Consider the following 16914-nt stretch of genomic DNA (forward strand, 5'->3'; position numbering starts at 1 on the left):
ATATAAATATATTTTAAATTTTTTATATTTATAAATATATTCAGAGATTACTATTAAAATTCAAATGACGTACTCTCTCTATTTTTATATATTCTTCTAAAATAAAATTTATAAATTTTAGTGTCAAACTTTGTCCATGATTTCTGATCGATTTATATACAACATATTCAGTCATTTGGCTGTGAGTGCTAACTGCTAATACAACTAATTTTGAGGCACACACTTGAAGACCACCTTTATCATTGTGTTCCATCAAATGTGTCGAAAATGCTGCAAAACGCCGCAATAAACTTGCGGAAAATCTCTTACTATTCATCTTCATTTTCCTACCTAATATGCTATGGTGTTAACACATCATTCTTCTCCATTTCACCCTCATTAGATCCAAATATTTCTAATTATCACTCATTTGGACCAGTAATTAGTACTAAATCAAATAGCAACAGCAACAATAACAATATTACTTACCCTTTTTCAAGAACTAATCTTTCAGTTAAACCCAATTGGATTTCATCTCCGGCAGATTATGCATCACTTTTAAAATCTTGTATTTCTCGCAGAGCTATTGAACCTGGTAAACAAATTCATGCCCACATTGTCTTACTTGGGCTATCTTCAAATGTGGGTTTGGCTACAAAACTTGTTGATCTATATTGTAATTGTAATGCTTTGGCCTATGCACACAAGCTGTTCGATAAAATGCCAAAGAGTAATCTGTTTCTTTGGAATGTTTTAATTCGTGGGTATGCTTGGGATGGACCTTATGATGTTTCTATTTCACTTTACTATTTATTGCTTGATCATGGGCTTGTGCCTGATAACTTCACATTCCCTTTTGTACTTAAGGCTTGCTCTGCACTTTCAGCTGTTAAAGATGGGAGAGAAATTCATGAGCATGTTATTCGCACCGGTTGGGAGAATGATGTATTTGTGGGAGCTGCACTTATTGATATGTATGCTAAATGTGGTTCTGTAGAGAGTGCAAGGGGTGTTTTTGATAAGATTGTGAACAGAGATGTTGTTTTATGGAATTCTATGCTTGCTGCTTATGCTCAAAACGGACATCCCGAAGATGCTCTTACTTTGTGTAGTCGGATGGTTTTTGCTAATCAGAGGCCTACTGTTGCTACACTAGTTACAGTTATTTCGGCGTCCGCTGATATTGCTGCTCTTCCTCAGGGGAGGGAGATTCATGGGTTTAGTTGGCGGCAAGGGTTTTCGTCTCAAGATAAGGTAAAAACCGCGCTTGTTGATCTGTACGCAAAATGTGGATCGGTAAGAGTGGCAAGTAGAATGTTTAAGAGGCTTAAAGAGAAAAGGGTTGTATCATGGAATGCTATCATTACTGGATATGCTATGCATGGTTATTCTATTGATACAATTGATTTATTTGAGGATATGATCGGACAAGGTTATTTGCCTGATCATATTACCTTTGTTGGGGTACTTTCAGCTTGTCGTCATGGTCGGTTACTGGATGAAGGATGGAAATATTTTAACCTAATGACTGAAGAATATCATATTAATCCCACTGTGCAACATTATACATGTATGGTTGATCTTCTTGGCCATACAGGTCGACTAAACGAGGCTCTTAATCTCATAAAACAAATGAAGGTTAAGCCCGATGCTGTTGTATGGGGTTCGTTGCTAAATGCATGTAAGAAACATGGAAATGTTGAATTGGGTGAATTAGCATTGGAGAAACTCATTGAGCTTGAACCTAATGATTCCGGGAATTATGTGATTTTGTCGAATATATATGCACAAGCGGGGCAATGGGATGGCGTTGCACGGATGAGAAGATTGATGCTTGATAAAGGAATCAAGAAAAGTGTAGCTTGTAGCTGGATTGAAGTGAAAAATGAAGTTCATGCGTTCCTCTCCGGAGACACTGCACATCCCATGTCTGATGCTATATATGCCGAGTTAGAGAGGGTAACAGGACTGGTAACAGAAGCTGGATATGTTCCGACTACTGGGACAGTGTTTCACGATGTTGAAGATGATGAAAAGACGGGCATGGTTTGCAGTCATAGTGAAAGGCTAGCAATAGCTTTTGGACTTGTTAGCACTCAACCGGGCAGTAGGCTTCTCATCACGAAGAATCTCCGAGCTTGCGAGGATTGTCATGTTTTCATTAAATTTGTCTCGAAAGTGACACAAAGGGAAATTACTGTTAGAGATGTCAATCGCTATCATCATGTCAAAGGCGGTGTTTGTTCTTGTGGTGATCAGTGGTGATCGGAGATGTCAATCATTATCTTCACACTCATTGCTGTAGAAAGCACCACATTCTGCCTCAACGAGTTTTTTTGGAATGCACCAAGTTTAGGAACTGGATTCATGAATCAGGTGGCAAAGCAATGAGTACAACAGCTTTGGTGACCGACAATCTGGTTCCCGGGAACCACACGCTCGACTCTGCTAGCAATCGCAGCCTCTGGATCAGTTTACGATTGCTCAATAGAATGGGAAGCAGAACCTTCCCATTAATCTGATTCCAGACATATTCTGCTTCTAAAGTTCATTGTCATTTGCTAACACGATTTGCAGCCTCGCGTTGTAAGAGCTCACCTACATGTTTAGCAGCGGAGGCTCAAGCGTGAATAATGATCCATTTGGAGATAACAAATATTCGTCTTGACTAGCATCTGAGGGGCGCCCGTTAGCTTTTGCATTGATGTTGGTGAATTTACGTTATATTTTAGTAAAAATAAGAAGTCATTTAAATCTTACGTGAATAATATTATAAAATTTTTATACCATCAAAAATATTTTAATAAGGCCACCTCTCTTTATAACAATTTTTCCCTGTTTTATTCCTAAAAAATTCTCCATAGCTAAAATTTATCACTAAAATAAAAATGGAAATGTATTGATTGTCATCAAGACATTGACTTGAGATGTGTCATTGTTGAAATGCACTTCTATTCACTATGGTGTTAGGGGTGGTGAAATTTGAGTATTTGACCAAATTTTTTAGGAGTGAGAGTTATTTCTAAATTAAAAATCCTTTTTACATCAAAATTAGGTTTTTTTATTGCAAAACTAATAGAATATTTTGCCTTTAACAATCGTTGGCTAGTGTGGGTTAGAAAAGTAAAAAGTGAAGAATATAAGTTAGTAAAGAAACACTTCATAAGTGATACACAACAATAATAGAGTCTTATTGAGGCGGTTCAAAGATGATAAAAAAAAAATTGATTTGTATAAATGTAAATTCAATTTTTTTTTTTAATGTTAATATTGTTCACTTTAAGTCCATCTATATCACAAAAATTTCTATTTTCGTAATTTTAAAATATTTGACTTTTTTACCAACTGAAAAAAAACTCAATTTGGATAAAAAATAGAATTAGCGGATGGACAAGTTTGAATATGTAAAGAATCTTCAAAAGAAAATTGAATAAGTACATAATCTAAAAATTGCTTCTTTAGTTCTACTTTTATATCATACAATCATACTTCTATATGATTATCCTACTCAACTACTACTAATTCTTCAATCAGATCAAAGTTGCAGATCAGATCACCAAACATAATCTTTATTATCATTACATACTAATTATCAAAATTAAACAAAAAAAGATTGAATAATTTTAAACTTAATCACAATTCAGAAGTCATCTTCATCTTCTTTTGAGAAGAACCATTAAAAACCTTGGAAATCAATTCCACTGTTTTCTGTTGAGAAATTAGAATCATTTCCATCCTTTTACTCTCCATTTCCATTCTTAATTTTTCAGTTTCTCTCATTAATTCAATCTTCTTACCCTCCATTTTTACAAATCTTTCTGCAAATTCCCTCATTTGGGTTGCTAAATCACCCATCAAATCATCATCTTTTCTTCCTTTCTTCTCCATATCTTCTTCTAGATCTTCCCCAATCTCATAACACATTTCTTCTTCTGCTTCTTCTTCCATTTCAGAAAACCTCATTCTCTTCCTAAAATCGTTTATTTTTCCAGACCCATTTCTAAAAACCCCCAAATTTCGGCCTGTTCTTGACAACCCATCAACCCTTTTATCAAAACCCCTCAAATTAGAAAAACCCACATCACAATCATCATCACTATTCGAAACTGGATCATTGTTCTTGTGAGGAGGAGGAGGAGGAACAGCAGAAATAGGAAGAGGGCCTTTTTCAAGCTGATCCATAAGAGAAAAATAGATCCAAGGATGATTGTTGTAATTAAAAGAAGGGGGTAATTTGAGTTTCTCAGCACGATATCTTTTTCGAAGCTTCTCGATCTTATGGCGGCATTGAGTAGCAGATTTAGAAGGTTCGTCAAGACCACAACGAGCAGCAACAGTAATAGCAACTTCTTCCCATTGAGAAGCCTTCAATTGTCCTCGTTTTAGAGAGTACCATTTTTCTTGATAAGCTTGAATTAGGTTGAGAGTTTCTTCATGAGACCATGGAATTGGTTGGGGTTTTTTGAGAGGGGAGTATGATAGGGATTGGATGATTGTAGGATGAGGATGAGGATTTGAGGTGGGAATTCCGGTGGGTGGAGATGGAGGGGTAGATTGGGTTTGGGTCTGGGTCTGGGTTTGGGTTTGGGTTTGGGTTTGGGATGGAGGAGAAGACATAGTTGTTGGGTTGGGACTTAGGAAGAAAGAAAATGTGAAGAGAGGAAGATAGAGAGATTTGTTGTTGCTGTTGGAGATAAAGAGAAGGTGGCGGAGAAAGGTGGATGTTGATGGTGGTGTGGGTGAAGGTGGGGTTGAGTTTAAGGTGTGGAATCATGGTATTGGAATGTTTGGTGAAATCACAAGACCCGACCCGTTTTTTATGCTTGGCCCTTATGGGTCTAGGTTTTTTTTAGGTTTGACCTTTTGTATAATAGCAAGTTTTATATGAGACCGTCTTACCGTGAGATATCTTAATAAAGAATTTATTTGCGTAGAGTAATTAATTAATCTCTTTGTCCCTCGCATTTTCCACCTACTCATTTTGCACCTAGCGTTGAATGAGTGAAATTTAATGGAAAAAGAAGTCGGATTGTAGAATGAGACAAAAAAAGTCAGATATAAAAATGAGCGGTAAAAATAGATAAAATATAAGTTTGTGGATGAGATTAAAATAATAAGAGCGAATTTATTGCCAAAAAAAGAAACAATGCAAAATCAATGGGACAATCAAAATGAAAAGTGGAAATTTTGATCTGATTGAAATTATTGAATTAAAAAAATGTAGAGTTATAACTAAAATTTTGACGTGTATTTAAAAAATAATATAATAAAAAAAGTAAAAAATTAGTTCAAATTCGACCGTAATTTGAACTTGATTTATTTGATTCATTTCTTCAATTTTAAAGTTTCACATCATTATTTTTAATGTCATTAGTCAATTTTTCTCTTTTGAGTTTATAGAATAAATCGTCATGTGTTTAAAAGTAAAAAAAATCGTGATGTGTTTAAAAGTAAAAATGTAAAAAAAAAAAAAAGTTAACATATAAAGCGTTAAGTGACTTGGTGATTTATTTGTATTTTATTAGAAAAAATAAAAAAAAATATGCACGCACCGCTAATTAACATTAACGGTTCATCAGAAAGTATTTTTATAGCTAAAAAACATAACTTATAAAAAGTCAAATTAGTTCTTTACTCCATCATAAAGAATCCCAAGAGTTACATTCACTATTTTAATGTAATAAATGAATTTCGTATTTTCGTTACAGCGGGCTGAACAAAGTTTGATTTAAACCGTAAATCAGACCGGACTAAACTGGAATTTTAGTATTTGTTCTAGTCTACGGTTTAAATGGTTTAGTCTGGTTTTTTTTCAAATTAAGTTACAGTACATTCTGGTCTCGGTTTTTTTATTTTTCAGACCAGACCGGACCGCAAACCAACTATAGTCAAAAATCATAATTTTGTATTTAAAAAATTAAGTTGCTATCTAGATATTTTAAGATGTAGTTATTTTTATATAGCAATATATACTTGAATGATGTTGATGTTATCAACTAATTACAAATTATTATATTTATTAATTGTAGGTGTGAAATATTTGCATAAATACATGTATTAATTTGGATGAAAATATAAAAATACAAAACTGTAGAACAAGATCAAATCGTTGTAAAACAGTTTGGTCCGGTTCGGTATGGTGATTTAAACGGTTCGGTCCGGTCCGAAAAATTTTCAGACCGATATTTTTAATTTTGTCAAATTTTAGTGTTAGACCAAATCAAATCGAATCGTGTTTACCTCTACTTACAGCACATAGGGGTTTATATAAGTGAAATGATAAGTCACATGTAATTTACTTTGCAATTTAAAATATTTGATAATTCTACGTGGCTGAAATTATGTTGTTTCTTAAATCTTAACAATATTTTGGAAAAGATTCATTATAGACACATTTAGATAAATAGTCGTTGTGGAGATATACGGAATTGTTGGAAAGATTCAAAATTTAGAGAATAAAACTAAGAATATTTTTAGCCGTTGTGTTTAATTTGTTGGAAATGTATGGTGTCATATGAATTTGTTATTGTATTAATAAAATTATTTTTCTATTATTTCAAGTGTAAATAGAAGGATTTTCTCAAGATTAATACAATATCAAAAGTAATATATATTCTGAGGTATTGAGCAAAACAAGAGTTTTCAGAAGTGAATAGAAAAAGAAAAAAATTTGTGTATATGCAAATGAATGAACCAACACTATTTTATAGGAACTTTCCAACAATCCTATTTCAATCTTTATAAATATGGTTAAAGAGTATAAATGTATTTTATTAATATTAAATGCCAATATAAATGAAACATAGTAATTGAATAAAACTTTTTAAATAAATTAAATCACACTATAAATGAAAACATAGCTATTAAATAATCATTTATTCAACAGAACGAATAATTAATGATGATAAGATCACTCTGTTGATTCATAATATAGTACGAAAAGATGGGATTTGCTTACTTAGTAGTTAGTTCACAACATCACATGGAGAAACATACACTACATGAGTGATCATATAATTAACATGCATAATCAAATTAAAGCATTATTAAGAACATAGATATTTTTAGCAGAAATAGAGAAAATCTTAACGGGGCCATCAATAAAGATAAGTTATGAGCTAGTAAGTGTCGTGGAGCTCAGATCATCAGTGATACATTGACCCTCCCATGGAGAATGATAAGCGCACCTAAGACCATCACAGCAGTAATCAAGCTGCCCACAATAATTGCTGTAAGTAATGCATCTTTGGCAGACTTGTTTAAATGGTTTACAGAAATAGCCTTGGCAACACTGGTTCCAAGGCGCGCAAGACTGCCCTTCTGGAGCACAAGACACACTACTCATATTATTATTATTATTATTATTATTATTATTATTATTATTATTATTAATGAGGGTTGAAAGAGGGATGATTTCACGCCCATTTGAGCTGCCTATAATGGCAAGGATGAATGTTACAACAAGATATAAACCCATTACTTTCTTATCCATTTCTACCCTCCTAATTGTGTTTCCAATTTTTTTTGTGTTGTATGGATATGGATGCGAGTGCTCAATGTGTGCCCTTTTATAGCCCTTGTCACACACATGATTCTACAATCATCATGTAATGTATAGAGGTCAAGATTCAAGGGCAGATTTAGAAAAAAAATAAATGATGTCAATTGAAAGGATAAAAATTGATAAATGGCTTGAAAATAACTATAAATTTAATGGTTTGAAAATGTAGTGTGAATAAAAGAAGGGAGAAAGAAAAAAATTGGGGTAGTTCTCAGAGCTTAAACTTCAAATCTAATGGTTTGAAAATAACTACTTAATTAACCAACTCAGCCCCATACATTTTAATAATGCTACTATTTTTTTCTCCAAATTAAGTGATGTCATTTGACTACTGTGACACCCCCTTCCCTCCGCCACTGATAGAGGTGGATTAAAAATTGACAAATTTTGTGAAGGTTCTGTGTAATTTCAAAAATTATGATTTAATCTAACAACTTTGCATCTTTAAAACTTAACATATACTTCTTCCGTTTTAAGATATTTGCTACTTATGGTGATTGACACTATTCATCATTTAAATTTATTTTTTATTACAGTTAATGTGCAAGAAAAGATATAGTCAAGTAGGATATTGTTTGGATCGTCTAATTGGATATTTTAATGATTAATTATACGTAAATCAATATATAGATAATCAAAATAACGCATTAAATTGCGTATAAAAGTCAAATGTAACAAGTCATATGAAACAGAAAAAGTACTATGTAATTTAATATTAAAGCACCTAATCTTTAAAATCTTGTATAGTCAAACATGTTAAACATGCTCTAAACCTCACATGAGTAATGTAATCTCCACCGTAGATCACTGGAGTATAAAATTTAAGCCATTTGTTCTTCTTACTTTAAAAATGATTACAATGCAAAAATATTTAAATTTGTTTCAGATGGAGAACAAATACAATTTTTAAGAAAAAGCGCTCACTTTGATTCTCACTTCTCTCCCTTTAAAGTTTATAATAAAAAACTAGCAAATGACTTTTTAAATATTTGAGTTTTAACATAAGCAAAGAAATATTTTTAAGCTATTATCAATAATGTCAAATTTAATATTCCTTTTTATTTATCTTAATAGTCTCATTTGAGTATGTATATTTGTCAATGCAATAATTTTATCATTAATATCTCTAATTATGTATAATTAAAAATTATAAAAAGTTGATACTAATGATCTTTGCATTGTAACGAATCAAAACAAGATCTCAGTTGAATATATTATAAGTAATAAATTGAAAATAAAATACAAATTAAGAATAAATGATGAATATAATATCAAAAATTAAACGAGACTATCAGAATGAATAGAAGAGAGTTATAAATTTTTATAATAATTTATTTTGCTAAACTTATTATAGAGGTTAGCTTAAAATCCAACCATTAGAGAACTCTCCATTGCCACTAGAGAATAGTGCCTTTATATTTAACTGCTTATATTTAACTGCTACATATTTTTTATATTTAATTTGTTAGTCTCATTTAATCACTGCATTTTATTTCATGGAAATAATTTCCACCACTTTTATAATTTTTAACCATACATTTTTCCTGTCTCTTATTATCATTCATACAATTTATATTTCTTTTGTTTGTTTCCCTACTTATTCAAACTACTCTCCCATTCTATTTCAATATTTCAATTGTGTTGTTTTAAAAAAGTTCTCAGATTAAATAATTAAATATAGCGATTTAAATTCGATAGAGCAGTACTTTTTATGTCCTATTAAATTTGTAATATTTGCCAAGAAATGTTCTCACAATAAAAATGTAAATGTTGTTGTAGACTTATTTAGAGACAACAAAAGGGGGTAAATTGTTGTATGAGTTAGTTAGAGTGTTTTTATATTTTTGCGGAATTAAAGACTTGAATTTGTAAAGCAATAATAAAAGAGAAACACGATTTTACGTGAAAAAGACCTAAATAGAAGGAAAAAGCACCACCCCTCGGGATTTCTAAAAACTCTATTTTATTTTAGGCAATTCTCAACAATTACATAAAACATACACTTAACTCTCTTACGCCCCTTTGAGTTCCTGAACAAACTCAAACTCTTTTACAAGCTTTAACTATGAAGCCTAAGCTTCGACTATGAAGCACACACTTTCTCCTAGACTTTTCCAAGTCTAGTTTACAGGTTTCACTCAAAATCGTTTACAATATCATAATTATCCTAAGGATAAAAATCAATAAATTGTACAAGAAAATAAACTTACCTAGCTAATTGGCAATAAAAACAATGTAAGCATCCTTAGTATAACCCATTTTTCAAATGTTATACTTGGATTACTTCAATTTAAATTACTTTGTCAATTAACTACTATTTTAATACGCAATTCACTAAATTTATCCATATATTTAACTAGAAAAGCAAGAACTACTCTGTCTTTAGAATTTTCGAGTTGACGTAAAACTATAGACTTGATTTGTGGGAACATTGCACTGTCTCTGAGATATCAACTAGGATTAAGAGACCTCCTGTCTACACTTCAACTTGGTTATCACATATTATTACAAAGTACTTGACCAAGTCCGTAGGCACTATCATCAACGAGCCTACTTCGAACCTTGTAGTACGTGGATCCTACTTCAAATCTTTTTAACTGTATGATCTCTAAAATAAAACTGTTCATATTAGTTAAGTTTAGTCATCATCAAAATATTATGGGTAAACAGTTGCAAATATAATGAGACAAAAAAATGTTAGTACTCCCTCTGTCTTTTTTAATTTTGAACAAAAATCAAGAAATAATGAAATCATTTGAATTGTCTGAATTATACTTCTTCCGTTCCTATGGTCACATATATTTTTCACTAACTCTATTTTAACATTATTATATTATTTATGGTCCCCACATATTACCTGTTAACTTTATAAAATATTTTTCCGATAATATTTGCGATATTTTTTCCACTAACTTCTTCTTAATATTTTAAAAATTTATGGTTCTCATTTTCCTTCATTAAATTCATTATTCAATAAAATAATATATTTATCATCTAAAAAATTTTATTTTTTTAATTTCCTTGAAAATTTTTAATAATATATTTTTTAATTTCCTTGAAAAATTTTAATAATATTAAAAAATTTAATATGTATGATGAGATAAAATAAAGTAGATAAACATATCTTTAAAAACAATTATGACAAAATAAAAAGGATAATTACAGAACTAGCTAGAAACTTGAACACTAGTATGTTTGTTTTGATGTGCGACATTAGCTGTGGACACGTATAATAATACTCTTTTTGCTATTACTTTTACTTTTTCTGGAAACACCTGTGGCTACTATTTATGGTCACCATACCATTTGAACTATTATTGGAGTGATGTGTTTTTACGAAATTAATTTATATAAAGGAAAAAAATCAAAAAGTACTTAATAAAAAAAAAATTTTAAAAAATAACTAATAAATTTTTTTTTCCAAAACATACCTAATAAAAATTTTCTTTTCAAAAGAGTACCAAGTAACGGCTAGAGTTAAGTTTTCCGTTATTTTTTTGTCCATCTTTAAAAAGTACTTAATAAAAATTTTTTTTTCAAAGTAGTACCTAATAAAATTTTTCTTTTCAAAAAGTACCAAGAATACAATATAATTATCCAATACAAACACAACATCATATATAACTCTTAGAACATTATTATTGCCAACATGCAAAAACCTATGCTCCAACATTTCATGGAATGCCTGGTTACAGACATTGGCCAACTTCTCAATCGGATAAGCCTCTTCCTCTACCTTTTAGTAATATGCCAAGAAGACCTACAAAAAACAAGTGAAAGCCCGAGTTTGATGATGGGTAGAGATGGAAAGAAGAAGAACAAGAATTTTGTTGAAAGGGACTTCAAGCAAAATAGGTGTGGGAACTGTGGAGGGCATGACCATTACAAGAAGACTTTATTAGGTACTATTTTGAAGAAAAAATTTTATTAGGTATTCTTTTGAAAATAAAAATTTTATTAGGTACTTTTTATAAAGATGGGCAAAAAAGATAACGGAAAACTTAACCCAAGCCGTTACTTGATACTCTTTTGAAAAGAAAATTTTTTATTAGGTATGTTTTTGGAAAAAAAAAATTATTATGTACTTTTTTGAAATTTTTTTTATTAGGTACATTTTGACACTTTTCCCTAATATAAAAGTATATCGTATTTTCTTGTTCTTACAAGGAATGTTCAATTAAATTAAAAAAATAGAATTTTTTAGATAATAAATATACTATTTTATTAAATAATAAATTTGATAGAGTAAAAGTATAGATCATAAATATTTAAAAACTATTAAAATAAAGTTACTAGAAAAATATAAGGACCAAAAACGCTTGTAGTTCAATTGATAGAGCATTAGCATGCTGGACGCAGATATTAGTTAGGAGGTTTCTTGACTGCGCGCATCTTTCTTTACTCCCTCCTTGGGGGAACGGGTATAATTTGTCTAAACCCCCCACTCAAACCCTGCCTTATACGGGATACTGGGAGTATCATTCAAATTGAAGTACCCAGACCCCGTTTTGTGCAGGATACTGAGAGTGTCATTCAAAATGAAGTTGATAGAAGATATGTAGGAATCATAAGCATTATTAACATATTAAAATAACGATAAATAAGGTTATTTATGTCTAAAAATTATGATATAAATTGAAAGATTTTTTATGAAAATAAGAATGAGAACATCTAAAAATGACAATTAAGAACAAGGAGTAATATAATTGTTAAAAGAATATAAAATTAATGAGTAGGTGCAGGAACAACATAAGATCACAAGGTTTATTTTTATCTTCATTTTTGAAATTACAAAAAGAAAAGGCTTTGCACGATCATGCGTGCCAATCTATTTTCTGCAATGTGAATCACAAAATATAACTTTAAAGATGTTCAAAATAAATTTGATGTTTATCCGAATTTATAATGAATCTGAAATTAATCCGATAAGCCAAATAAATATCTTTTTATAAGACACACAATTGCTCATCATAATTTACAGAAAAAAACAAGTTTAGTAGATATTTTATTTTATTATTTGTATTTCTGTGTATTATATTTAAATGTAAATTTTTAATAAATAAAAAATATATGTTTTTAACTTATTGAAAGATAGCCAAATCTAATAATTTTGTTCATGTTTTATTCTATTTTTAACACTTTTTTCAAGTTCTTCAATGCCCAACTTGCATAGAGTATTTTCAAATACTTAGACTTTGGTCACTTTAGTTGGGATATCTTTTATGAAATCTGTAGTCTTTTTCGCAAACCTTGCTCTTTTCGCTCTGACCAGAACATCATATTTTTTATTTTTCTTTATATTGAATCTACATGAACATTATACTCCCTCCTATTCACCTTAGGTGTTTCATTTGTTTTTGAGACACTATTTATTTATCACCCTTAAATTGCATTTTATTATTAATCTATAAGTTAAAATATAGTCATGTGGGATCTTATTTGATTCGTTTTGATGTAAAAATTATTAATATCAACTTTTTATTATTTTTAACTATACATAACTCGATATATTAAGGATTGAATAAATATATTGGATAGAGTGCATAAAGTAAATTGGACACTTAAGATGAATAAGAGAGAGCATTATTCTTTTCAAACTCGCCACACATTAAAGTTTTTCAACTTGATTTAGATCGTTGTTTTTCTGAATTCACTTAGATCATAGTTTTTCTTTTGGTTGAATTTTTAAATCCATCAAAAATTAATTTTTTTAACTTAAATGAGAACGTCGTTTTTTTAACACATCAAATATTAATATTTTACAAAATTTCATGGGAACTAACTATTTCCAAACCTAGGAATTATACACTATTAATGTCATATGACGAATAATATAGTTGCTCGAAATATGATCTGTTATTCTTTTACCCTGCATCCTTACTTTACCATGCAAATTATTTTTTCCCTTTTGAAAGAATTTTAGATCAAGTTTTAAGAGCAGTTTGGGTTTGATTAACGAAGAAATAATTTTCCCACAGAAACACCATGTTTCAGCATCTGCGGTTTTGAGTCCATTTAAAGTACCTAATCATCTGGAACCATCAGAAAATCTAAATTTTATATATTAAAAAACTCTATATAGTTTATTAGTTAAATAAAGTTCGGTTGGTAATTATTAGTTTAGGGTTTGAAACCTATTTTACCATTTATTTGATAATAAGTATTACTTTTTTATACTTATATTTGACATATAAATTTTTTGTCAATTTTTATTATTTTTAGGTATATGACATAAAAATTTTATTTATTTTGCTATTTATTTATTATTTTAATGGTTTATATGTAGTTATTTGTATCGTATTGAAAAATATGCATAATTTTTTATCTTCTGTCAATTAAATGGTTAATGAAGGATTTCTATTTTGTATACATACAAAAATAAAAAGGGACTCTTTGTTCCGCTCCTATGTTTATCAGTCCCAGTAGTTTATTTCAAATGATACTAACAAAATTGCTCGTTTCACCTATAGTGAGCTCTTGGTTCTTGCCGAGTACCAAAATCAACTCGGTATAATTGGGATAATTTGCATCATATCGATAGATTATAAAATGGAGTCCACATCAGCACACTTTTTAAGTCATTAAAGTTCTTCTTTTTATTGTTATATGGTTTTGGAAAGAAAGACATCTTATACATTTTTAAAGTGTGTGCAACTCGTATTTTTTCGATTATATGCCGGCATTCACAATAAATCCAACTTAATTTTACATATTATTTGAGTCGAAGGTTCAGTTGAAAAATTGAATGGTAGATCTGAAATGAATCACGTTCTATCCTAATTGATTACTCCCACATCAATGAACAAGAAATGGTACGTATACTTTATAAGTCATGGGTCTTCTCCTATTTTCATATGATTTTGGGATGTTATCTCCTTGATTTATGAAATATATACACTTCTATTTTTTCGATTAAAAGTTGGCTTTGACCATAAGTCCAGTTCAATTTAACAGATTTACTTGATGGTCATGATCAGTGGCAGACAAATGTTTTGTCCAAAAGTATATTGTAATTTTGAACAAAAATTAAGAAATAGAATTGTTATTTAAAAGATAGTCTATTTGTCCTTAAAATTGTTCTTATTTGTTATTTTGGATTGGTCCATTTGTTATTCCCTTAAAGAAAAGGAGTATTTTTATTTAAATCATAAATTTTGGACAAAAGTAATTTTATTCATCCTTATTTTAATATTTTAATAATGTTATGGTCTCACATATTTTTCTACTAACTTTATTTGAACATCTTTATATTGTTTATGGTCTTCACATGTTTTCTACTGACTTTATAAAAATATTTTTTAAATATACGATATTTTTTCGAACGAATTCTTAATATTTTTTTAATTTTTATGATTCTTATTTTCTTCCATTATAATTTATTATTCAAAAAAACGATATATTTACCATCTAATTCCTTTTTTTTTGTCATTCTTGAATATTTTTTATGGTAACGAACAGAGGGAAGTGTGAAAAAAGTTAATATGTATGATGAGATAAGATAAAGTGGATGAACATATACATTACAATACGACAACATAAAAAAGATATATTAATTCTTAAATGAAATTGTAAGATTATTTGTATTGGATTGGCCTAATGTATATTTTTTGTTTTAGAGTGATCACATATAATTTTTAAAAAATAATTTTTTATAGTTTTAGAGTGATTACTTATAACCTTAAAATGATCACTTACAATTTAAAAGTAATTATTAAAAAATTAAATTAATATATAAATCTATCTTATAGTAAGATGATCTCATATAAGACTAGCTCAAAACCTAATTACAGAACTACCAAGAAACTTGAATACTAGTATGTTCGTTTTGTTGTGCGACATGGGCACGTATAGAAAAATAATAATGATTTTTGCTATTACTTTTATTAGTTCTTCTGGAAACACCTGAGGCTACTATTTATGGTCACAATACCATTTGAACTATTATCGGAAATATTAAAATATTAATATTTTTACCATTTTTATGTAATACTTATAATATATATTATTTGGTACATGATATTATGATTTTGTTTTATATATATTAATAATAAGTATCTCAATTTAATAGTAATACTTAACTGTTTTTTTAATTAAATCAATGTATAGTTTCAATATGATTAGTAATTACATATATAAGATTAGTAACTTTTTATTTAAATAATTTATAAACTGTGCTTGGCACGGGAATCTATCTAGTTTTATCTAAATGTAAAAAATTTTATTAATAAAAAAGATATATATATATATATATATATATATATATATATATATATATATATATATATATATATATATATATATATATATATATATATATATATATATATATATATATATATATATATATATATATATTGAAAGAAAAAAAAAAGATGTATATTTTTTAACTAATAGAAAGATAGCCAAATCTAATAATTTTGTTTATGTTTTATTCTATTTTTTAACACTTTTTCCAAGTTCGGACAGAGTATCTTCAACTACGTGGACTCTCGCAGCTTTAGTTTGGATATCTTTTATGAAATGTCTAGCCTTGTGCGTAAACCTTACTCTTTTCAAACTGCAGAAACGTCATATTTTTTACTCACAAGAACATTATATTATTCTTTTCAAACTTGCCACACATTAATCTTTTAAATATCACACAATCAAATTTTAACTTATAAAAATACTATATTTAGCAAAACTCTATAAAATCATCGTATGAAATTTTTCGGTTCTTCTATAATATTATATGTTTATTTGAGTGGGGTGGATTAAGGTGATCGGAGAAACATTGTTTTAACTTCAAAATAAAAATAAAACTTTTGATCTTGTGTTCCAGCACCTTCTTAATGGTGTACTCCATATTCTTTTTACACACGTTGTGTCGTTGAATAGCAGAAAAGCATCAAGATGATTTCCACTGGCCACTACCATAATTATGATATTCTTCAAATTATTGATGCGAAACTACACTAGTAAATTAAAAAAAAAAAAAATATTGATGATAAAATAATTTTTTTTTTCAAAGTAAAATGTACTAATACATAATTGCTAAAAAATAAGTCAAATTTTTGGAAATAAGATGGTTTGGAAAACTAATAACAGAAAGGCGTAAACCACTTTGATTTTCTAACTTTCGTTTTAAATTTTCAAAAAATAAAACTAAAAATAAAAAACGATAATAAAAAAATCTTTTAAATTTCATATATGTTGCTAGTATGTTTCAAGTTCAAAAGTTTTGATTTTTTTTTTGATTTATAATTACTGTTATTTCCTACTTATAATCAATATATTTGGACAACCTCATGGTAACAATGGAATGTTTCGTAAAATCAGTATTTATTTAATCAATATTAAATTTTTTTTAAAAGATCATTTTACTCAATTGAATT

General features: G+C 29.0%; 2 protein-coding genes across 2 annotated transcripts; one reads left to right on the forward strand and one right to left on the reverse strand.

Moving 5' to 3' along the window:
- Positions 1-174: 174 nt before the first annotated feature.
- LOC130813096 (pentatricopeptide repeat-containing protein At4g21065-like) lies at positions 175-2783 on the forward strand. Its single transcript, XM_057678824.1, has one exon. The coding sequence runs from the start codon at positions 268-270 to the stop codon at positions 2242-2244; it is 1977 nt and encodes a 658-aa protein (XP_057534807.1). The 5' UTR covers positions 175-267; the 3' UTR covers positions 2245-2783.
- Positions 2784-3347: 564 nt separating this feature from the next.
- LOC130813097 (trihelix transcription factor ENAP2) lies at positions 3348-4748 on the reverse strand. Its single transcript, XM_057678825.1, has one exon. It carries the CDS (start codon positions 4594-4596, stop codon positions 3613-3615), a length of 984 nt encoding a protein of 327 aa, XP_057534808.1. The 5' UTR covers positions 4597-4748; the 3' UTR covers positions 3348-3612.
- Positions 4749-16914: the final 12166 nt, after the last annotated feature.

The sequence above is a fragment of the Amaranthus tricolor genome, chromosome 5 (assembly GCF_026212465.1).
Source record: "Amaranthus tricolor cultivar Red isolate AtriRed21 chromosome 5, ASM2621246v1, whole genome shotgun sequence".
In the NCBI taxonomy this organism is placed as follows: Eukaryota; Viridiplantae; Streptophyta; class Magnoliopsida; order Caryophyllales; family Amaranthaceae; genus Amaranthus; species Amaranthus tricolor.

Bases quoted from the DNA above. Each gene is read 5' to 3' on its own strand.
- LOC130813097 (XM_057678825.1), bottom strand. From the start codon at position 4,596: ATGTCTTCTCCTCCATCCCAAACCCAAACCCAAACCCAAACCCAGACC.
- LOC130813096 (XM_057678824.1), top strand. From the start codon at position 268: ATGCTGCAAAACGCCGCAATAAACTTGCGGAAAATCTCTTACTATTCA.